General features: G+C 43.2%; 1 protein-coding gene across 5 annotated transcripts in view; it reads right to left on the bottom strand.

Annotated features, from left to right (window-relative positions):
* Nucleotides 1–1,909: 1,909 nt before the first annotated feature.
* AFG1L (AFG1 like ATPase) overlaps nucleotides 1,910–24,396 on the bottom strand; it is a 163,895-nt gene continuing 141,408 nt past the window's right edge. For 4 of the 5 annotated variants that reach the window (XM_081093851.1, XM_081093854.1, XM_081093853.1 and 1 more), the window contains 3 exons: nucleotides 9,830–9,970; nucleotides 6,136–6,249; nucleotides 1,910–2,983 (listed from right to left, as the gene is read on the bottom strand). In XM_081093851.1, the coding sequence (XP_080949977.1) occupies nucleotides 2,858–2,983; nucleotides 6,136–6,249; nucleotides 9,830–9,970 (381 nt within the window). In that variant the 3' untranslated portion in view covers nucleotides 1,910–2,857. The remainder of the gene's footprint in view (nucleotides 2,984–6,135; nucleotides 6,250–9,829; nucleotides 9,971–24,396) is intronic. The other variant, XM_081093852.1, reaches the window with a different exon arrangement.

Below are 24,396 nucleotides of genomic sequence, written 5' to 3'. Positions count from 1 at the left end.
TTAAGCCAGAATCCGGCCCCTTGGTGTCCAGCCACTTCATGTGAATGCTCCCTTCTGCGAGGAGCCATACTGGGCTGGGATTCGTCGTCTACCCTTTTGGGTTCCTCAGGGGTTCTAACGCAAAGCAGAAGTGGGTCTTCGCTGTTGCTTTATGACCATAATCATTAGCATCAATAACTGTGCATTTACCTTTCACCACTTGCAAAGTGCTTTTCACCAACTATCCTCAGAATGACTCTGTGAAATGGGTATTGTTCTCATTTCTAGATGAGAAAAAGGAGCCTCAGAGCACTAGTTCAAGGTCACAAGTAAAAATCGGCAGAACCAGATCCCGAGCCCTTCCCGTGCGCTCAGTGCGAAGAGGAGGCGCCATCGGGGGACCAGCAGCCGTCACCCGTGGGGACCTGGAAGGACAGCCCTGAGGGAGGAAACTTCTAGGACAGCCTCCGGCTGGCTTCCTACACAAGCAAGAAAGATGGACAGACGTCCTCCTGGAGTTTCACTCCATCAGAGACAACAGGTCAGCAGACACGTCTGACTGGGCTAAGTAACCGCTGAGGTAACATATGTGAGGTTTCTAGTGCAAAGCTACACAGAATCAGCCGTCACTCAACAAGTGGACAGATTGTATTATTTTTAATTTTCTATTCCAGGAAATTGAACTGCTATGCCAATGGGAGAAACGAATCTTAATTCCACCTTAAGAGAAAGCTGTACACTCGTCTCCAAAGAAAATCCTCTTCTATACCAGCAAGGGGTGTCTTGTGAGGTTAGTGGACCTGATAAAGGTCATTTACAAGATCACGTATACACTTGCTGCCAGACAGGTTCCCACAATCAATCAGGAACCCAAATGTCAGGGCCCAGAACCCCAACCCCCTGTTTCCATCCATCAGCTGTCCATTTGTCTGTGTCCATCACTGTCCTTTTCTGAAGGTACAGCACAATTGCCGCAGAAAAGCCAAACGCTAAGAGTGAAAGGAGAAAGTTAAACATTTTATATTTATTGAGTTAAAAGCAATAGTTCTATTGCAAACTCACCTTTACTGAGTTAAAACAAAATCAATATTAAAAATGTCTCCTTTTTGCCCTAACAGGTTTGGCTCAGTGGATAGAGAGTCGGCCTGCGGACTGAAAGGTCCCAGGTTCGATTCTGGTCAAGGGCATGTACCTAGGTTGCATGCACATCCCCAGTGGGGGGTGTGCAGGAGGCAGCTGGTTGATGTTTCTCTCTCATAGATGTTTCTAACTTTCTATCCCTCTCCCTTCCTCTCTGTAAAAAATCAATAAAATATATTTTAAAAAAATGTCTCCTTTTTTATAGAGGTCATGTGGTTGAAGACATAATAGAAGTTTTGTAAATGGAATCTTAGGTCAAGCCTCAATCTCCTTATATATAAACAGCAATGATTATATTAATTCCTTAGGATTAATTTTTTTCTCTGAGATCATGTAAATGTCTAACAATAAATTTGGCAATTATTTCCCATCCTTTCTCCCGCTTAATCTATTTAACCTCTTTTTAAACTCACTGTTTCAAGTCAGTAAAAATATTTTTAGCCACAGTTAAGTTTCTCTATACTTGGTACCTCTCTATCGGCTTGGCTTGGGTTAATGTTCAAAACAGACTAATGTGGACAGATTAGTAACTTATAAGTTAAGTAGATTCAAAGAGCTTACTTCTGTTGATGATTGTACTCACTTATTTGAACGAACTCACCTGCACCTACCTCCAAAAAATATTTGATTTCCACCGGACTGTGGATTTCTCATTTTTTTTTTTTTTTTGCTTCTCTTTTTTCTTTTTAAGGGGAATTTAGACTTTTGTAACAGCCTCAACTAAGAGTCTTTCTGTAACAAGTTAGCAAAGCCAGACTGTACTGGAATGAATCAAAGAGTGACCTTGATGCAGGATAAATCGGGTTTTATTTAAGTAGATTCGTCAAGTGTTCATTCCTATTTCCATCAGGGCCCTCTCGCAGTAGCAGCAGAGGCAGGGGTGGGGAGTGGCGTTCTGCAACCGGAGCCAATGCGCGTGAGCAGTGGGAGGAGCGCTGTCCTTCGGGTCCAGCTGGCCTCAGGTGGGCAGGAGGCCACTCTGCTGCTCGGTGTGTCCAGGGCTGGGCCCCTCTGGACACTCTCACAGGTCCCCATTCCTGGTATCTGTCCTCTACAGAGTTGGGGAACCTGCCTGTTGGTTAGAATTTGACATCCTTGCACTTTATCCCATGATGTCATAATCCTCAATCTCTTCAGACAGCTCTGTGTCCACTGCAGGTCACATCCTGCCTGCCAAGCTTAACCTCAGGGTAAAAAATAGATTCTCTGCTGTGAGAAAACCTGAAGACCTGGGAGATTTAATACAATTCCTAGCCGTCCCCCGCCCCCCAATCACATATGGAAGCCCATATTCCAAAGTATTATTCCCTGTAGTTTATAGTCAGATCAGAATGCTTTCTTTGCTTTCAGTTGAAACGTAGGGTTTTTCCTCCTCTCACACAAGATGTGTTTCTACTGTGCGGCTGCCACACAGCCAAAGCTCGGACGTGTGTGTACTCAAGGTTCACTCAGGTGGCTTCATATGGAGCCCAAAGTCTGGTCCTACCTTAACCTCAGCAGTGCTGGTTTTATTTTTGTGGTGCAGAAGTAAGGCCAAATAAATAGGCACAAAGTAGACTTACAGAAATGGCTTTAACTTACTAATCCACTACATCTTTGATAGCAATTTTAGATATAAGTGGTTCAGAGGACAAAGTGCATAATTAATGATGAGAAAATGATTTCTTCAAGTCTCATAATAAAGAGCTCTCCCTGTGGGAATCATCTGTCCAGCGTTTCATTCATGCGTAAGTGACGGTTACAGCGCGCTTCTGTCGCCTTCATTCCAGTACTGTTCAGTCTGCATTTCTGTGAGTCGGGAAATTGTGCGCTGAAATGCAAAGATTTCCTCTTCTCCGGTAAACATGGAGAGACCTGCTGAGTCCTGGTGACGAAAAAAACAAAACAATAACCCACCCAATTAAAACCACTTCAGTGAGAACTTACAGAACTAAGTGCAGGTTTAAAAAAAAACCTTCCAGGTTTATGTGTTTGGATTATAAAATGTTCTATAAATTTTTTCATGGACAATCTCTTAAATTAGACTAGAGAAACAACTAATTTAAATCAATAATCAATAAATAGAACAAATTACCAGGGGAAAAAAACAGAATAATTAAAGCTAAAAGCACATCCCAAAATACAAATATGAAAATTTTTGCTCAAAGTTCTCTGCAAATTCTAAAGGAAGAACATTCCAGATAGAGAAGGAGTTCTTCCGCCAAAACTGCACCCCAGAAGTAAGTAACAGCAAAAAGACAGTAGTTCTGGCAAATTAGAAAAAGGCTGGTGCTCTCCTCCAAAGCTTGACAGACAAGGCTGGCCTCAGGAGGGGAGGCCCTAAGGACGAACCTTGGAGTCTCCTCCAAGCTGGATGGCGGAGAGGTCCCGTGGGGCCTGGAGGCTGAGCTGGGGCTTACTTTGGGAAGGCCTGAGCTGATTCTGGGCTTGAGTTGCTGGGAAACGTGGTCCTCCCATCTAGGGTGAGGTGGGGAGCATCTGTGAGGCCAGGAAACAGCCTTCGATGGTGATACCAACAAGGACTCGCCCCTAAGTGGGTGTTGAGTTTTTGTCTCTTACTGTGGGGGATTCTCTTTCAGAGGAAAGTTCTGGCCTGCTAAGTCCATGCTGCCCATGGACCCCTGTAAAACTGCAGGACCATGTGGTCACGTGTCCTAATTACTCCCTATATTATTAGGCCCAAGTGCTGCGCTTACTTTGCCTTATATCTGAACCCTGATCCTTTGGGGGAGGCCGGGGGGGGAATTCAAAAGCCAGCGATTTGAAGGACTTTAGAAACAGAAATGATGTTGCTCCTCAAGTGTGTTCTTTCAAACTGTCACACATCATTTAGACGTAAGTATTGCTCGTGGAGAAACCATCATTTCAAAAGGTCACAGCACATGGCTTTATAAGCAGCTATTTATTTCTACGTGTAAGTTTAAGTAATCATATTTTCAAAGTTTGCTTTTTAAAGAATTACTGGCTTCATTTTCCCAAAGTCCTGAGAATACATAATTCCTGCTCGGGTCAGTAGAGAGCTGTTTCCTCACGCCAAACGGCCTTTACTCTGGGGTTGGGAGAATGGGGCTCCCCTCTTTTGGGAGGTGAGTGTTTATAGCTGGTTTTAAAATTCTGGCAATTCTTTTTTTATTAAACTTATTGGGTAACACTGGTTAATGACAGTATATATTTCACATGTACAACTTCATAATACACACTACTGTGCGTTCACCACCCGAAGTCTAGTCTTCAGTCACCATATTTGTGACCCCTTTACCCGCTTCATCTTTCCCCCACCCCACCCCCTTTCTCCTCTGGTAACCACCATACTGCTGTCTGTATCTGTGAGTTTGTTATGTTTGCTCATTTGTTGCTTTTTGTTTTCTATCCTATATCTTAGTGAAATCATACAACTCTTGTCCTTTTCCATCTGACTTATTTCGCTTAATATAACACTCTCAAGATCCATCCATGTTGTCACAAATGGCAATGTTTCATCTTTTTATGGCTGAGTAGTATTCCATTGTACATATGTACCATATTTTCTTTATCCAATCATCCATCAAAGGACACTTAAGTTGTTTCCATGTCTTGGCTAATTGTGAATGAGGCTGCAATGAACGTAAGGGTACATATATCTTGTTTTTTTAACCAATAGGAATTTATTTCCTCACAGATCCAGAGGCTATAAGTCCAAGATTAAGGTGCCAGTAGAAGGGTACATATAGCTTTATAAATAAGTGTTTTCAAATTTTGGGGGTAGATACCCAGAGGAGACATTACTGAGTCTTATGACAGCTCTATTCTTATTTTTTTAGGAAACTCCATAGTGTATTCCATAATGGCTGCACCAATTTACATTCTCCACACCCACTCCAACACTTATTTCTTTGATAATAGCCATTCCAATAGGTGTGATTTGCATTTCCACTGTAAGTAGTGAGGTTGAACATCTTTTCATCTATCCGTTGGCCATTTGTGTGTCTTCCTTGGAAAACTATCTATTCAAGTCCTCTGCCCATTTTTTAATCAAATTGTTTTTTTAAGTTGTATAAGATCTTTATACATTTTGGATATTATAGCCTTATTGGAAGTATCATTTACAACTATCTTCTCCTGAGGGTTGGCTGCCTTTTTTGTGTCCTTGATGGCTTCTTTTGCTGTGCAAACGCTTTTTAGTTTGATGTAGTCCATTCATTTTTTCTTTTACTTGACTTGCCTTTGGGGTCAAGTTCACAAAAAACCCCTCTCAGACCAAGGTCTCTAAGTTTAGTGCCTATGTTTTCTCCTATGTATTTTTATTATTTTAGGTCTTATATTCAATTCTTCAATCCATTTTGAGTTAATTTGTAGATTGTGTAAGCATCGACTAATACTTCAATTGCCTACAGTTGAGAAATATAACCTGACACACGTATTTATGTTTATACAGAAGAAGAAAATGCAGTCACTTCTGGGTGGCCTTGGGTGAATCACCAAACCCCAAGCACCAGGAGAAGGAAACTAACATTGGCTGGTTCCCCACAGGGTGTCCCCGGAGCCTGGCACCCACAGGCACTCCACACATGTTTAGGGAATGGGGGTTCGGAGAAGAATCATGGGTTTCTTTGCAAGCCAAGGGTCTTGCTAAGCACTCCATGGTCCTGGAATAGCCGGCCCACATGCTTGGATACTATATTATGCACTCTACAAACCCAGCAGACATGAACAGGAATGTCCAGAAAAGGCAGCAGGTGGCCAGGCATCCAGCTCTGGGCTGTCATTAGTCAGAGGTATGACCACATGCCCATTAGTCAACCAATCTGTACTTTGTTTTTGTCATTAGCAAATACAATAACTAAGATTTCTTCCACTCTAAGACTGTAATTCTCTACATTTAGTGATATTGGGAGGAACTCTGCTATGCCAGCTCAAGAAGCAGCGAATCAACAGTTAAATATATACTACATTCCTTCTGCAAAATGTAGCCATGTATCAAACCAAAAACAATTAAGCTGTTTTATAATAAAATGAGATTATGTTAATATCAGCTACCTGGCTCAGCCCCAAATCATCCATCATTATTCTGTTTTGCTCCAACTCACTGTCATGAGGCTGATGCAGAAATAAGCTTGATAAAGGAGCCGATGCGGAGCAAATTAAGCGCACCTGGAAGAGAGGGACACGCGTAGATGGTGTTACTCCTCACACTTCACGAGTTGAAGGCAAGAACAAATCAGAAAATAAAATTGTTTGTCATAATATAGAGCTTAGATTTTGCTTTTAAAATGTCCATACTTTTCCTAATAGTTTGTATCTGTCTGAAGTGTGATTTCTAAACTGCACAGTACTTGTCAAAATATTTCCACACAGCTTACACCAACCTGTGAAAAAGGGAGCAAAGGTTTTATTGGGTAACTTCAGGCCTGGAGAGGCCTCAGCTTGTGATGCCGGGCCAGACCTTCCCATTGCACATGAGGTGACGGGTATACCTGGCTGTGGAGCTGTCTCTGTGCATCGGAGACACGCCCCAGACGCACTGTACAGAGGTCACCGCTGTGCTGGGTGGGTGACTGCTGAGCAATGTTCCTCCAATTACACCCCGAGTTTCCAGAACCTACATTTACATCGACATCCTGCCAAGACATTCTTCCAAAAGACTACGTTTTACATGAATATTTCTTGATTGCATAAGTCTTTGAGCGAGTGGGCATAGGTGAGAATCATGTTGGAAAGAGTTTTTATATCTCTACAAATATTGCGTCCACAAGTTTAAATACAAAACATACTCTTCTTGGTGTTTAAAGTCCTGAATTTGTTCTCAGGATTCACAGCAATCCTTTGAAAATCATCTATATATATATATATAAAAAGCAGGGACCAGAACGCTAGAACAACTGGAAAGTCTGGTCGCCATGATGCCAACCTCCTGCAGCCCCTACCCGTGGCCGGCCCTGCCCCTGATGAGCCCCCACCAACCCAAACAGTCTGTGGCCTCCGCCCCCCAGCCAGCTCCGCCCCCGATCAGTACACACACACACACACACACAACAACAATTGGGGGTGGGGCTGGCCAGTCAACCTCCCATGGCCCCACCCCTGGCCACTGACCCCCGATGCCCCCCGCCCCCATTCTGGGGCAGGGCGGCTGGCCCACTGCCCACAGACCCTCCCCATGGCCAGCCCCGCCCCCAATCGGCCTCCCCAATTGAGGGCGGGGCCTACTGGCCACTCACCCTTGGCCCCTCCCCCCAGCCTACCCGGCCCTGATTGGCCGATTGGGCTGGGCCGCCCGCCAGCCAACCTCCCACCTTCTCCTCCTCCGACAGTCCCAGCCCTGATCCCCCCCCCCCACCCCCCATTGGGGCCAGGCTGGCTGGACCTCACCCGTGCACTGGGCCTCATTATTTAAGTAAATATGGCAATACTTTAAAATAATGTATTCACATGTGGGGCTAGTTTTCCCATATCCAAATGGCTTTCCACCTCTTTTTATAAATTATTTTAATCACAAATGACACCTTTTTTCATTATTTAGATGGGAATACCCTTATTTCACAAATTCCCATGAATACATTCTAGAATAATGTCTGTTTAATGCTCCCAATTTCTGAAGTAAGATCATTTTGATGATTTTAAATATGTGATTTAGTTGATGTAAATGTTAGGAGAGTCCATCATATTGCCAGATAAATCCTTTTTCTCTAATTAAGAGATGAAACAGTGGGGGAGAGGGAGAGTCAGGGGGTGGGGGCCATAAGCTTTCTTCTTTCTTTTTCTTTTTTTGAAATATCAATGTGAGAGAGGCACATTGATCGGTTGCATCCTGCACTCACCCTGACCAGGGCCAGGAATCGAGCCTGCAACCGAGGTATGTGGCCTTGACCGAAATCGAATCCCAGACCTTTCAGTCCGAGGGCTGATGCTCTATCCACTGAGCTAAACTGGCCAGGGTTAAGCTTTCTTTAAGGAATTCCCTAGCTGCAGTACATGTTTCTTAAAGAGTTTATCAATTCTACACTCTAAGAACCACCTCCTAATCCCCCTCCATCACCCCGTGTTGGAGCACTGGCCCTGTAAGAGCTGAGGGCTGCCTCCAGGCTCACTCCCTTCACTCCGGCCCCTGCGATCCTTTCAGAGCACTCTCTGATGAGTGACCAGGAGACCACTGACGATGGTTGGAACTTGATCCCCTAGCTCTGGAGTCCTCAGCTTCAGGCCTCTCCTGGCTCCCCGATCACATGCACGCTGGCCCCAGGGGAGTGGGCAGCCGTGTGTGAGGTGGGCTCCGCAGCCCTGCCCCAGAGCCAGGAGGGCTGCCCTTCATGCTCAGGTGCATCGCAGGGCTTTTGCTGCAAATTCCCCCCCGGAGGCCTTTTCACCTGCCCTGGATCTCAGCCATCTCTTCTCGGCATTTTAAGCAGCACTGGGGGAGTTCATGAACACGCAGGTTCCAGGCGCCATCCTCTGCCAGATGGGATGGGCTCTGGAATCCAGATCTTAGGTAGCCCAGGTGATTCTGAGGCAGGTGGTCCTCTGCCGGACCTCCCTGTGTCCACCCCCGCCCCCACGAAGATCAGTCTACTCTCCCCCTAGACTCTCATGGCACCATGTTTCCAAGAGACCATCCCACAGCAGTGACTCACACTTAGTTCTGTGGGCATTTGATTACTGCTTCTCTGACACTGAGATGGAGCTCCGCGAAGGCAGGCACCACACCTGGCTTTGCTTGTCACTGGACTTCCAGCGCTCAGCACTGGCCTCGGCATGATGGAGGTTGGTGGAAGAATGAGTGAGTGAAACGTTAAAGTCTCCCAGGAGATGCTGGCCTTTCCTCCTCCCACTAAAGTCCTTTCAATGTTAACATCACTGCTCTATTTCTGTATAAGAAATAGGGAGCAAAATTGTATAACAGTAAAATAGCATTTAATTAACTCTAATTTGAAACTGTACTAATACTTTCACTGAAAATATACAGTGGCAGGTGTAGACTATTAGTAGTGGCTCACTAAAAGCTTACACAGCCCCCTAATGTTCTAAGTGCTTTATATGCTCACTTAACGCTGACGACAGCCATGTGAGATGAGTACCATTGTTCCTGAGTTTTTCCTCTGAAGGCAACTGCATCTCAAGAGGTTAAGCTGGTCTCAAGGTAGACAGTCTGACCCCAGGGCCCACTCCTTAACCAGGAGGCTGCACCACCTCTGATGAATGGACAATGGCGCAGCAATTCACGCTAAGACACAAGGCTGGAAAACAACAACAATAAGATGGTGCAATACTATTATTAGGTTTCTGGGTCATGGGGAGACAGAGAGCCAATACTGAGGAGGTTCATTCATTTGTTCATTCAAATATTTTTTGCACACTCAGTCCAGGCAAGGAACTGTGTTGAACATCGTCATAGATAGAGCGCAGGATGTGTCTAGTTGAATGAGGGAATGATTAAGATAGCAGAGAGTCTTATGATGGGAGTTTTATTATACTACCACTACTCCTAGTACTATTACTACTAATATTTACATGGCACTCAGCTTGTGCCAAACATTTTTTTTAAATGCTTTACACAGATTAGCTTATTTTGTCCTCACAATTCTCTGGAGTAAAACATATTATTATCCCAATTTACAGATGAGGAAACTGAGGCACACTGAAGTAAACTAGGTGGTAGACCAGGATTCCAGCCTAGGCGAAGTAGCTCCACAGTCTAAAAGGTTCAGTTTTGAGAAAATGCACATTTCATCCTTACCTTGAAATCATAGAGGGTATCGATGAGAGTTATGAATCTTCGAGCTTGACTCCTTTTTGACAGTGTAAATTGGGGAATGTTTCTCAAAATTACTGTATCAAAATTCTTTGATAGTTCCAAATAGTCACTGGCTCCAAGCGGCTGTAATTAAAATGAAATAAAGGATAGAAAATGAAAAGAAGCCAATTCCAGTTGCTCTTGGATTAATGTCATTGGAAAACACCTTTTTCTTGTCATGATGTGACCCAGGCAGTAGCTTGGGGGTAACTTGACCAAACAGGGCAGTGTGTTCAGAATAGGCTCAGGACGGTATTCCACACTGTCATCATGATGTAAAGGGGGCAGAGAAGAAGACAAGAGTATGGAAGGGAGTGAAAGAATACCTCTAGCCCAGCCGTGGGCAAACTACGGCCCGCGGGCCGGATCCGGCCCCTTTGAAATGAATAAAACTAAAAAAAAAAGATCGTACCCTTTTATGTAATGGTGTTTACTTTGAATTTATATTAGTTCACACAAACACTCCATCCATGCTTTTGTTCCGGCCCTCCAGTCCAGTTTAAGAACCCATTGTGGCCCTCGAGTCAAAAAGTTTCTAGCCCCTTGGTTGGTAACTAGCAGGTCCCTATCCTAAACCTAGTCTTCACTCTTTATATTTATACTAGGGGCCCGGTGCACAAAATTCGTGCACTGGGTGTGTGTGGAGGGGGGGGGGGGGAGTGTCCCTCAGCCCAGCCTGCCCCCTCTCACATACTGGGAGCCTTCAGGCGTTGACCCCCATCACCCTCTGATCACCTGATCGGCCCCTTGCCCAGGCCTGACGCCTCCACCAGAGGTGTCAGGCTTGGACAGGGGACCCCCATCTCCCCCCGATCACTGGCTCTGGCCCCCGCCCAGGCCTGAGGCCTCTGGCCCAGGAATCATGCCTGGGCAGGGGACCCCCATCTCCCTCTGATCACTTGCTCCACCCCCCGCCCAAGCCTGACGCCTCTGACCCAGGCTTCAGGCCTGGGCAAGGGGACCATCATATCCCCCCAATCCCCGGCTCCGTCCCCCACCCAGGCCTGATGCCTCAGCCAGAGGAGTTGACCCTCATCACCCTCCGATCACCAATCACCGGATCGGCCCCTTGACCAGGCCTGAGGCCTCCAGCAGAGGTGTCAGGCCTGGGCAGGGGACCCCCAGCTCCCCGCGGTTGCAGGCTCCGCCCCTGCCCAGGCCTAACGCCTCTGGCCTAGGCGTCCGGCCTGGGCAGCGGGGACCTGCAGTGGCAGCGGGGGGCGCCGTGATCGTGGGCTCCGCTTTAGGCCCAGGCAAGGGACCCCTAGCTCCTGGGACTGCCAGCTTCGACCGTGCCCAGCTCCCATCGCTGGCTCCACCCCTACTTCCTGCTATCACTGGCCAGGGCAGCAAAGGCGCCTGATTCTCTGATCATGGCTGGGGGGCAGGGCAAAGGTGGCCCCAGGGCCACCTTTGCCCTGCCCCCCAGCTCTTAGCTCCCCCCTGGGTTTCCATCACTGTCAGTGGCAGGGGGCTTCTTCCTGCTTTCCCTTTCGCCTCCCTGCATTGTGCCTACATATGCAAATTAGCCGCCATCTTGTTGGCAGTTAACTGCCAATCTTAGTTGACAGTTAATTTGCATATAGCCCTGATTAGCCAATGAAAACGGTATCGCCGTACGCCAATTACCATTTTTCTCTTTTATTAGTGTAGATGACACTAGAGGCCCAGTGCATGAGTGGGGTCCCTCAGCCTGGCCAGCAATCGGGGCTGTCTTGCCCAGTCCTGATAGGGGCCGATCGGGGCCAGCTGGTTGGGGGGGGGAGGGGGGCGGGCAGAAGGACCGCGGGAGGTTGGCTGTGGGAGCGCACTGACCACCAGGGGGCAGATGGTGGTCAGTGCACATCATAGCAACCAGTCAACTGGTTGTAAAGGTCGCTTAGGCTTTTATATGTATAGATAGATAATTTTAAACAAATGCTTCCTAGGACTCAACCACAAACAGCACTGCTGTCAAATGGAGCTATGTTACAATGACATGCTGACTATCGTGTCACCACATGAAAACTCATCAGAAAACATTTTTCACATAAGTTGAAGTACAATTATTCAGGTGAAATGTAGGAAACATTGCTACCCTCTATAGGAGGTAGCAGGGGAGTTTAATGACCAAAAGTACACTGAGAGCTTAGCATAATTTGGCATGGCAGGCCACCTCTTGATTTGGGGGGTGGGGGGGAGTGTTATAGACCTCAAGATTCACAAAATTATTCACAGAGATGCCACCTATAGATATAAAGTGCTTATTCCTGAAACATGACTTTAACTCACAAAAATTATGAGACCGTCTGCAAACATGTTATTTGGAGTTAGGAATCTTCCCAGGAAACGTTACCTCTCCTCATTTTAAGTTGTGTGTGGACGATGGTACCCGAGAGCAGAAACCATGAGCAGGGTTTGGGGGAGTGTTTCTGGCCCCACTAGAGGGTGGAGGGGACCAGAGGTCGAGTGGGCCGGGATCTCCGCTGAGGTCCTGAAGCTCCTAGGTCACCCTCGCCCACTCCAGACACTAAGCCTCCTCAATTTCTGGCAGGATCCGTCAATATCTCCTTGTCCAGAAATGTCCCCTCACTGGGGGAGTCATTTGCATTGAAACTTCCTTCAGGAATGCAGACGGGGCTGTGTTCCTGGGAGAACCGGGGAACTGTGAGGAGGGGAGTCATGCCCACCTTAGAGCCGGTCATTTAAGCCCAGCACTGTCCTAACAACCCGCTCAGAAGAAGGCTGGCTGCTCAGGAGGCCTGGGAGGTAGGAGAGAACTTGAGGGTTACGTTCTGGAGAAGTGGCTCTCTCAAGAGAGAGCAGTTCTGAGGAGGAGGCAGCAATTTGGAGACCTGGGGCAAAGGGGCAGAAAACAAGAGAGGAGCACAGAGAATGACCTGACTCCTCTGGGATCAGCTTAGAGACTTCCCCACCTCCTCTCACCGACCAGGTAACAAACAGGGAAGGAGGAGATGACCGTGCCTTTCCCATTTCCCTCCCTTGCTAGAGAGCGTTTACCTCCAAACCCAGTGCCTGACCTTCCCTCGGACTCCCCTGTCACCTCACCACACAGGTGTGTGTGTGTGTGTGTGTGTGTGTGTGTGTGTGTGTGTGTGTGGTTAGCCCTGACTCTCTGACGAGGAAACCTTGCTGTCAAACCTGATCTGGACCAGGAGCGCGTGTTAACAGAGTAGCCAGGAACAAGGCCTCTAGACTGCCTGGGTTTGAACCCTCAGTTGGTTACTTATAAACTGTGTGCTTTTGGCAAGTTATGTATCTTTCTGTTCCTTCGTTTTCCCATCAGTGATGTGGAAATTTGGTTCCTATCTCCTAGGATTGTGAGGATTAAATGGAGTCATACATGTGAAGCATTTAGCACAGTGCCTGGGGCATACATTAGCAATCAAACAATTCCGGCTGCTTTTAATTTTAACTATGTTGAGCTTAAATGATTAGGCTCTGTACAAATCAGCTGAGGATGTAAAGAAGTGTCATTTGCAATAGTGAGTTTGCTCCACCACCCTAAACCCCAACTCAGCCTTTGTGTACCTCCCTGTCCTCAGTCACAACAAGGACCAGAGGGGACTGTGGAGGCATCATATAAGGAAAACAGCTCCCAGACCGGGGCAGGGGGCGGGGGGCGGGGGTGAGGGGGGGGGGTAGATATAGTGAAGATATAGTGTCTTCTTGCAAAAAAGGATAACATACAATAAACTCTCATGCTCTGAGGGTGACACACACGACTTTTTTGAGATGAGTTAGAATTAGTGTCTCCTCTTTTGTAAATAAGAAAGTATATGTAAAAAAAATGTAAAACCTCATCATCATACGTAGTTATGTATAATTAAGCTCACTCTTTATGCATGGATGTGATTTCCATCAGTATAACTACAAGCCCAAGGAAAATCATCATCAGAAGTGCACTGAAGTGCCTAAGGCAACTGAAAATCAGAATTCTGCCCACTCAGCTATTTTTACAAATTATATACCTTTGTCAGTAGGTTCTGCATTTGTCATTATATTAACAAATATCCCTTTTCTTCATATCCCTGAAACAATTATGTGCTCATTCATGAAAGAAAACTAAGCTTATTAAAGGTATCTATCTCCTTTAAAAACAATAGTCCTTGGGGAGAATGGGGAGGCAGTGTTCAGTGGGTACCGAGTTTTAGTCTGGAATGATGAAAAAGTTCTACAGATGGATAGTGATGACGGCTGCACAACAATGTGAATGTACTTAATCTACAGAAACGTACATTTAAAACTGACAAAAATGGTAAATTTTATGTTATGTGTTATTTTACCACAATTTAAAAACAGTTATTAAAACAAGGAAAGGTTAATTGCCAAAGAAATTCCAATCCAGTCCACAGAGAGATAGCAATATATGAGAAAGAAGAATAAAATATACTAATCAAGGAAGTCTTTTCCCAAAAGAAAACAGCTCCGCTAAGATGAAAATTTTAAATATTAAACAAAAGATTTTTTTTTTTTTTTTAGTAAATATTTAAAGAGTGTATTTTCTTGTCCTGGCTTCGATGTTAAAGTGTCCAAGAAGTAACACTCAAAAAAAACTTTCAGGCCCTGACCGGTTTGGCTCAGTGGATAGAGCGTCAGCCTGCAGACTGAAGAGTCCCAGGTTCGATTCTGGTCAAGGACATGTACCTTGGTTGCAGGCACATCCCCAGTAGGGGGTGTGCAGGAGGCAGCTGATCGATGTTTCTCTCTCATCGATGTTTCTAACTTTCTATCCCTCTCCCTTCCTCTCTTAAAAAATAAATAAAATATATAAAAAAACTTCCAGGATTGAATTTGGTGACTGATGGGGATTTCTTATTAATCAGAAATGCTGTTTTCCATTAATTAACGAGGTTAAACAGTTGTGGGGGGAAACACAGTACAGGCTTTAGTTCATCACTTCTTCATGTGACTATGAGTAAGTCTCTCTGAATTTATGTCCCCAGCTTGTAGGGGAAAGCCGGAGGCCCACATAATGAAGAGCTCCTAAGCCAATACATGACACGTAGAAAGTGGTTAATATTTATTGAATTAGTGAGTCCATGTATGAATAAAACACAACATATCCTGGGGAGCAGGCCTATTCCTTCTTTTAAACCCATTTGTCTCAAAAATATTTGAGACACACACACACACACAAAAATCACACCCTTTCTTATCTGTCCCAAATTCCCTACCCCCAGGGCATTGTTGAATGTCAGAGTATATTTGCAGGAAGAAGTCTAGAAAGATATAGACCAAAATATTAACAGTGATGATCTTTGGGTAGTAGAATAAAAGATGAATTTTCTTGCTTTGTTATACTTTTTTGACCCTCCCCCTTGCCTCCAGTGAACTTGTGTTACTTTTAAACAGCAAATACAATAATGGTTGTTTTGAGAGGTCATTCTATAATGGGAATCTTACCATTTATGTCTCATCTGTGTGAAGTCATAATATCAGTTTTGACATGGACCTTTTGTTTTCCTGGTGTGTGTGTTTTGTTTTGTTTTTAAGTTTTTGCAAACATTGTTTCTTTCTTTCTTTTTTAATATATTTTATTGATTTTTTACAGAGAGGAAGGGAGAGAGATAGAGAGCTAGAAGCATCGATGAGAAACACCGATCAGCTGCCTCCTGCACACCTCCCACTGGGGATGTGCCCGCAACCAAGGTACACGCCCCTGACCGGAATCGAACCTGGGACCCTTCAGTCCGCAGGCCGACGCTCTATCCACTGAGCCAAACCGGTTATGGCGTGTGTGTTTTTTTTTAATGTGTTTTTTAAAATATGTTTTTATTGATTTCAGAGAAAGGAAGAGAGAGGAAGAGAGAATTACTGATCGGCTGCCTCTTGTACACCCTGTATTGGGAATCCAGACCACAACCTGGGCATGTGCCCTGACAGGGAATCAAACTGTGACCTCCTGCTTCATGGATTGAGGCTCAGCCACTGATCCATACCAGCCTGGCTGTCTTCCTGTTTTTTTATTCTACAGAATTAGAATTTTTTTTTCCCCCAGGGACATTTAAAAAGAAAATAATGTAAGCTGAAGACACATTTTCTCCTTTAAAGTTTGACAAAAGAATAAAGCATTTGATATTTGGGATGAAATCTGACTTTAGTTATTTGGTAACAGTCAACTAATGATTCTTTACACTAGAGCAATAAATGGAACAAAAAATATAAAATTTCCAAGAGGCTAATAAACAAATGAAAAATATAAGCTCAATATTAACCAACGAAAGACAAAAAAAGAACATATTTTTCATACAGCAATTTTCCAAAGAAAAATAAATTATACTACTCAATGCTGGCAAGCATGTAATGCTTTCATTAAGAGCCCTAAAAGAAGTCATAAACTTGACCCAATCACTTTACTTGTAGAAATCAATCTAAGGAAATGATGAGAAATTCAACAAAAGGTGCCACTGCCATCATGGCTTAGTGGTTAGAGCACCAGCCCACACACCAAAGGGTTGCAGGTTTGATCTCCTCCCAGTCAGGGCTCTTGCAAGAGACAACCAATCAATGTGAGACACATTGATGTTTCTCTCTCTCTCTCTCTCTCTCTCTCTCTCTCTCTCTCTCTCTCTCTCCCTCCCTCCCTCCCTCCCTCCCTCCCTCCCTCTTCACTTTCTCTAAAAATCAATGAAAAAATAGCCTTGGGTGAGGACTGCCAAAAAAAAAAAAGAGAAAGAAATTAAACCAAAGGCTATATACAGGGACTATTTATAATTATGTGAACCAAAACACAACTTTAAAATGGAATAATATGCTACCAACAAATAATGATATTTATGAAAAAATTTTTTATGGGAACATGCTTATGATAAAAAGCTAGAAAAAGAATGCAAAATTACAATTAAGGTATCTGTTTTGCTCAAATATGTATGTAGGAAAAAACTAAGTAACTATATAAAACATGCTAACAACTATTATCTTTCAATGGTCTGAGTGACAGAGTTGGAGGTATTTTTATGATCTTTATTTTTTATATTTTTCTATACTTTCCAAAGGGGAGAGAAACAAAATATTTTATGACAAAGAAAGAGTGAAAACAGAATGATGCAGTGAACAATAATGAAGATCACTAGATTCCAAATAAAGTATACTCTTTTGTTTTTGGCTATTTAGTCCCCTGCACTTTGCCTAATAAAGAGAAGTGAATGCATAAAATATTCAACATGTATTAAAGAGCTTGAAGAGTCACAAATCTGTTTAAATTTGCAGTTGCCTCCCTCACTTACTCCAGTGTACAAGACTGAGTCCCAGGTGGGTCAGTACTCTGTCCCTACCATCTAGCACAGACCATGAAATGGAGTCTTGCATAAGACAAGATTGGTGAATAAATGAATATACTATTGCCAAGTCTTCTTCAAAATCAATTACAACTACTGAATGCTTAATAAATACAAGGCATTGTGCTAAATCCTACAAGAACTTCACAAAACACAGAGAAGACACACTTTATTCCTTTGACCTCACTAATATACCACCAACTTACATGCACATGGTATCTATTGCAGTTGCAAACATTTATACTTTTGTTTTGCACTAGTTCCGTGGTCGGCAAACCGCAGCTCGTAAGCCACATGCGGCTCTTTGGCCCCTTGAGTGTGGCTCTTCCACAAAATACCATGTGTGGGTGCACACATACAGTGCGATTGAAACTTCGTGGCCCGTGCGCAGAAGTCAGTATTTTGTGGAAGTGCCACACTCAAGGGGCCAAAAAGCCGCATGTGGCTCACGAGCCGCGGTTTGCCGAGCCACAGTTTGCCAACCACTGCACTACTTGATCCTCCTGTGTAAGTAAACCATAGCATAGGACACTTTTTTTTTTTTTTTTTATTGCTTAAAGTATTACAAAGGGTATTACATATGTGTCCATTTTATCCCCCCGCCCTAGTTAGTCCCCCAGCCTTCCCTATCCCCCAGTGTCTTATGTCCATTGGTTATGCTTATATGCATGCATACAAGTCCTTTAGTTGATCTCTTACCCCCCTACCTCCTGCCCCCCAACCCTCCCCTGCCTTCCCGCTGCAGTTTGACAATCTGTTTGAGGCAGCTCTGCCTCTGTATCTATTATTGTTCAAAAGTTTATAATGGTCTCTATTATCCATGAATGAGTGAGATCATGTGGTATTTTTCCTTCATTGACTGGCTTATTTCACTTAGCATAATGGTCTCCAGTTCCATCCATGACGTTGCAAATGGTAAGAGTTCCTTCCTTTTTAGAGCAGCATAGTATTCCATCGTGTAGATGTACCACAGTTTTCTAATCCATTCATCTACTGATGGGCACTTAGGCTGTTTCCAGATCTTAGCTATGGTGAATTGTGCTGCTATAAACATAGGGGTGCATATATCCTTTCTGATTGGTGTTTCTGGTTTCTTGGGATATATTCCTAGAAGTGGGATCACAGGGTCAAATGGGAGTTCCATTTTCAGTTTTTTAAGGAAACGCCATACTGTCTTCCATAGTGGCTGCACCAGTCTGCATTCCCACCAGCAGTGCACAAGTGTTCCTTTTTCTCCACATCCTCTCCAGCACTTGTCGTTTGTTGATTTGTTGATGATAGCCAGTCTGACAGGTGTGAGATGGTACCTCATTGTTGTTTTGATTTGCATCTCTCGGATGATTAGTGACTTTGAGCATGTTTTCATATGTCTCTTGGCTTTCTGAATGTCCTCTTTTGAAAGGTGTCTATTTAGGTCCTTTGCCCATTTTTTGATTGGATTGTTTATCTTCCTTTTGTTAAGTTGTATGAGTTCCCTATAAATTTTGGAGATTAGGCCCTTATCAGATATGACATTGGCAAATATGTTTTCCCACACAGTGGGTTTTCTCGTTGTTTTGTTGATGGTTTCTTTTGCTGTGCAGAAGCTTTTTATTTTGATGTAGTCCCATTTGTTCATTTTCTCTTTAGTTTCAAGTGCCCTAGGAGCTGTATCAGTGAAGAAATTGCTTCGGCATATGTCTGAGATTTTGTTGCCTTTGGATTCTTCTAGAATTTTTATGGTTTCCTGTCGTACATTTAAGTCCTTTATCCATTTTGAGTTTATTTTTGTGTATGGTGTAAGTTGGTGGTCTAGTTTCATTTTCTTGCATATATCTGTCCAATTTTCCCAACACCATTTATTGAAGAGACTATCTTGGCTCCATTGAATGTTCTTGCCTCCTTTGTCAAATACTAATTGAGCATATTGGTTCGGGCCGATTTCTGGGCTCTCTATTCTATTCCATTGATCTATATGCCTATTCTTGTGCCAGTACCAGGCAGTTTTGAGAACAGTGGCTTTGTAATACAACTTGATATCTGGTATTGAGATCCCACCTACTTTGTTCTTTTTCAGGATTGCTGCAGCTATTCGGGGTCTTTTTTTATTCCAGATGAATTTTTGGAGAGTTCGTTCTAGATCTCTGAAGTATGCCGTTGGTATTTTAATGGGAAGTGCGTTGAATTTATAGATTGCTTTGGGTAGTATGGACATTTTAATGATGTTGATTTTACCAATCCACGAACACGGTATGTTCTTCCATCTGTTTATGTCTTCCTCTATATCTTTTTTCAACGTCCTGTAGTTTTCTGAGTAGAGGTCTTTTACCTCTTTAGTTAAGTTTATTCCTAGGTAGCTTAATTTTTTTGGTGCGATGGTAAACGGGATTGTTTTTATAATCTCTCTTTCTGAAAGTTCACTATTGGTGTATAGAAATGCCTCAGATTTCTTGGGGTTAATTTTGTATCCTGCTACATTGCCAAATTCATGTATTAAGTCTAGTAGCTTTTTGATGGAGTCTCTAGGGTTTTGTATGTATAATATCATGTCATCTGCAAATAAGGACAGTTTTACTTCCTCTTTTCCAATTTGGATGCCTTTTATTTCTTCTTCTTGCCGAATTGCAATGGCTAACACTTCCAGTACTATGTTGAACAGGAGTGGTGAGAGGGGGCATCCCTGTCTTGTTCCTGTTCTTAGGGGAAATGGTGTTAGTTTTTGTCCATTGAGTATGATGTTGGCTGTGGGCCTGTCATATATGGCTTTTATTATGTTGAGGTATGATCCATCTACTCCCACCTTGCTGAGAGTTTTTATCAAAAATGGGTGTTGAATTTTGTCAAATGCTTTTTCTGCATCAATTGATATGACCATGTGGTTTTTTTCTTTCAGTTTGTTTATGTGATGTATCACGTTTATTGATTTGCGGATATTGTACCATCCTTGCATCCCTGGGATAAATCCTACTTGGTCATGGTGTATGATCTTTCTGATGTACTGCTGGATCCGATTTGCTAAGATTTTGTTGAGGATTTTGGCATCTATGTTCATGAGGGATATTGGCCTGTAATTCTCTTTCATTGTGTTGTCTTTACCTGGTTTTGGTATTAGGGTGATGCTGGCTTCATAGAATGAGCTTGGAAGTGTTCCTTCCTCTTGAATTTTTTTTAGTAGTCTGAGGAGGATAGGTTTTAGCTCTTCCTTGAATGTTTGGTAAAACTCCCCTGTGAAGCCGTCTGGTCCTGGGCTTTTGTTTGATGGAAGCTTTTTGATGACTGCTTCAATTTCTTCCATAGTTATTGGCCTGTTGAGATTTTTAGATTCTTCCTGATTGAGTTTTGGAATGTTGTATTTTTCTAGGAATGTGTCCATTTCCTCCAGGTTGTCTAGTTTGTTGGAGTAGAGCTGACCATAGTATTTTTTAACAATCATTTGTATTTCTGTGGGGTCTGTTGTTATTTCGCCTCTATCGTTTCTGATTTTGTTTATTTGGGTCCTCTCTCTTTGTTTCTTGGTGAGTCTGGCTAGAGGTTTGTCAATCTTGTTTATCCTTTCAAAGAACCAGCTCTTGGTTTCATTGATTTTCTGTATTGTTTTTTTGGTCTCTATGTCATTTATTTCTGCTTTAATCTTTATTATCTCCTTCCTTCTGTTCACTCTGGGGTTTTCTTGTTGCTCTCTTTCTAATTCTTTGAGTTGTAGAGTTAGCTGATTTACTACCATTTTTTCTTGTTTTTTGAGATAGGCCTGTAGAGCTATAAACTTCCCTCTCAGGACTGCTTTCATTGTGTCCCATAGGTTTTGGATTGTTGTGTTTTCATTGTCATTAGTTTCCAGGATGTTTTGAATTTCTTCTTTGATTTCATTGGTAATCCAATCAATATTTAATAGCATGCTATTCAGCTTCCAGGTGTTTGAGTATTTTGGGTTGTTTTTATTGTAGTTTATTTCTAATATTATGCCATCGTGGTCTGAGAAGATGCTTTTTATGATTTCAATCTTCTTGAATTTGGGGATACTTTGCTTGTGACCCAATATATGGTCTATTTTTGAATATGTGTCATGAGCACTTGAGTAGAATGTATATTCCGTGGCACTGGGGTGAAGTGTTCTGAAGATGTCTATTAAGTCCATCTGATCTAGTGAGTCATTTAGGATTGTTGTATCTTTGCTGATTGTTTGTCTAGAGGACTTATCCAGTGCTGTCAGTGGTGTATTAAAGTCCCCTACTATGATTGTATTGTTGTTGATCTCTCCTTTGATATCTTCCAGGAGTTTTTTTATGAATTTGGGTGCTCCTGCATTGGGTGCATATATGTTTACCAGGGTTATATCTTCTTGTTGAATTGATCCCTTTAGTATTATGAAGTGCCCTTCCTTATCTCTTGTTATGGCCTTCACTTTGAGGACTATTTTGTCCGATATAAGTATTGCTACCCCAGCTTTCTTTTCCTTTCCATTTGCCTGAAAGATATTTTTCCATCCTTTCACTTTCAGTCTGTGTGAGTCCCTTCTAATGAGGTGGGTTTCTTGTAGACAGCAGATGTATGGGTCATGTTTTTTTATCCATTCAGCCACTCGATGTCTTTTGTTTGGAGCATTTAGTCCGTTTACGTTTAAAGTTATTATTGAAAGGTACTTGTTTGTAGCCATTTCTGCTTTTGTGTGTGTGGCTGTTTTCTTTCTGAGCTTTTTATTATTTTTATACCAGTCCCTTTAGCATTCCTTGCATTGCTGGCTTGGTGGTGATAAACTCCCTTAGCCTTTTTTTGTCTGTGAAGCTTCTTATTTCCCCTTCAAGTTTGAATGATAGCCTTGCTGGATAGAGTATTCTTGGATTCAGTCCTTTGCTTTGCATCACTTTGTAAATTTCTGTCCATTCTTTTCTGGCCTGATGTGTTTCTGTTGAGAAATCATTTGACAATCTAATGGGCGATCCCTTGTATGTAACTTTCCGTCTCTCTCTTGCAGCCTGTAAGATTCTCTCTTTGTCCTGAACATTTGCCATGGTAATTATGATGTGTCTTGGTGTGGGTCTTTTTGGGTTCACCTTGTTTGGGACTCTCTGGGCTTGTGTGACTTTTTTCTTCCCCACCTCAGGGAAGTTTTCTGATATTATTTCTTCTAATAGGTTTTCTAATCCTTTATCATCCTTCTGTTGTTCTGGTACCCCTATTATTCGTATGTTGTTTCGTTTCATGTTGTCCCAAAGCTCCCTTAGGCTCTCCTCCTGTGTTTTAATTTTTTTCTCCAATTGCAGTACATTTTGGCTGTGTTTTGCTTCCTTGTCTTCTAATTCACTAATTCGGTCCTCCGCTTCTCCTAGTCTACTGTTGATACTTTCAATGGAGTTTTTCATTGCAGCTATATCACTCTTCATTTCTTCTTGGGTCTTACTTAAGTTGTTGATTTTTTCATCTGTTTCTTCTAGCTTCTTCCATATGTTATCGATTTTTTCATCTGTTTCTTCTTGCTTCTTGCAGAGGATGTCGATTTTTTCCTCCATCCGGTTTATGCACTCTAGGACCCTTATTCTGAATTCTTTGTCTGTCATGTTGCATGCCTCTGTATTACTTAGCTGCTTTTCTGGAGAGCCCTCCTTCTCTTTCCTTTGGGGGTTTCTTTGTCTACCCATGTTTGATCTCACTGACATATCTAGACGTTGAGTCGTTCAGTGGTTGCTCCCTTGGTGGCAGTGACTCCTTGGTCTGAGGTTGCTCTTCGGGCGGTTGCGGTAGCAGCTGCTCTTCAGTTGGCAGCAGCTCCTCTGGTGTGTGCTGTTCACAGCTGAGGTGGCTCTTCTGGCTGGTGGGGCGAGGCTTCACATACAGCTGCTGTTCCTCAGCAGAGGGTGTGGTGCTCTGGAGGTTGCTGTAGCTTCGATCTGCTGCGTTGATTTAAAGGCACAAAATACAACACAACAAGGCACCACGTACCCGGCAGTATACACAAATATATTCACGATATTAATAACCCCAAATAAAGGTGACCACCCGAATTAAGAGAATTAGGGGATAAGGAGGATGGAAGGGAAAAAGATAAAAGAGAAAAAAGAAAAGAAAAGTAGGGACCAAAAAAAAGAGTGCAAAAATGAAATTGGGAAAAAGGAGGGGGGGAAAAAGCAAGAAAAGAAAAGACAAGAAAAAAGAAAGAAAAAAAAAAGGAGAAAAAAGAAAAAAAAAGAAAATAAAAGAGCGAAAAGAGAGAATGAAGTGGAAGAGGGGAAGAGACTTTTAATATGAGGAGAATACTCCTATAGAACCGCCATTAATCCCAACAGATTCCAGCAACAGCTCCCTGGAGATGAATGCAAACTAGAAACAACCAATAATATAACGATGAAAATAGAATGGAGAACACTAATCCCAAAATAAAATAAAGAGAAAATAAAATGACACTTTAAAAAATGGTAAAATGGTAGCAGTAGTAATACTGGTTAAAAATAAGAAGGTAGTAGTTAAAAGGGTAAAATGAGGTGATGGAAAAGAAGAAAAAAAAAAAGAAGAAGAAAAAAATTGGTTTCTTAGTTAAAAGGTGAAAAAAGAAAAAAAAGAAAAAAAAAGAAAAAAAAAAAAAAAAGACTTGCAGTAGTGAAGGTCCCTCGGTTCTTCTATTCTTCAGTGTGGCTCGCCTTAGACCTGCCAGGTATTCAGGAGAGTGTTGAGTTCCCCTGCGATACACTGTTCCTCTGTGTTGTAAACCACAGTCCTTATTTTAAAGCAGGCCGCATTTCTTTCCCAGATTGCCTTATTTTGTGTTTAGCAAAGAGTCAGTTTGTGAGTCAGCCTCTGGGTGGCAGTGTTTTGGGGTTGGCCTCTGAGGCTATAGGGCCTCTCTGTCCAGTGGAAGTTCACTGCCCAGAGCTGGCTGCGTAATAGTTAGTTACCGGCGCTGTGTTGTTGCTGGGATTGAAAATCCCTCTATAGGCCAGACCCTGTTAACTCCCAGGGATTGATCAGATTATTTTAATCCTTGATCTCCTACAGGGTGGAATCTGGGTGTGGCTGTGCTCCTTGCCTGGGGGCTGGGGGGAGGAGTCTCACTCTCCGGAGAGAATGTCTGCCCCAGACCTGGGCTCCGGGGTGTCTCAGCACTCAATTCACTGCCACCTCTCCCGGCCCCCCCTCTCTCTTCAGTCTCTCCCCAGATTCCACTCCTCCGCACACTCTCCCTCTCTTCAGCACAGGTGAGTGCCTGTATCCGAAATGTCCCATGAACAGGATTCAGTGAAGACAATCAAACAAACGCCG

Source organism: Myotis nattereri (assembly GCF_964212035.1).
Source record: "Myotis nattereri genome assembly, chromosome: 6".
Lineage (NCBI taxonomy): Eukaryota > Metazoa > Chordata > Mammalia > Chiroptera > Vespertilionidae > Myotis > Myotis nattereri.
The sequence above is the reverse complement of the archived record's forward strand: the minus strand, read 5'-3'. Positions and strand labels throughout refer to the sequence as shown.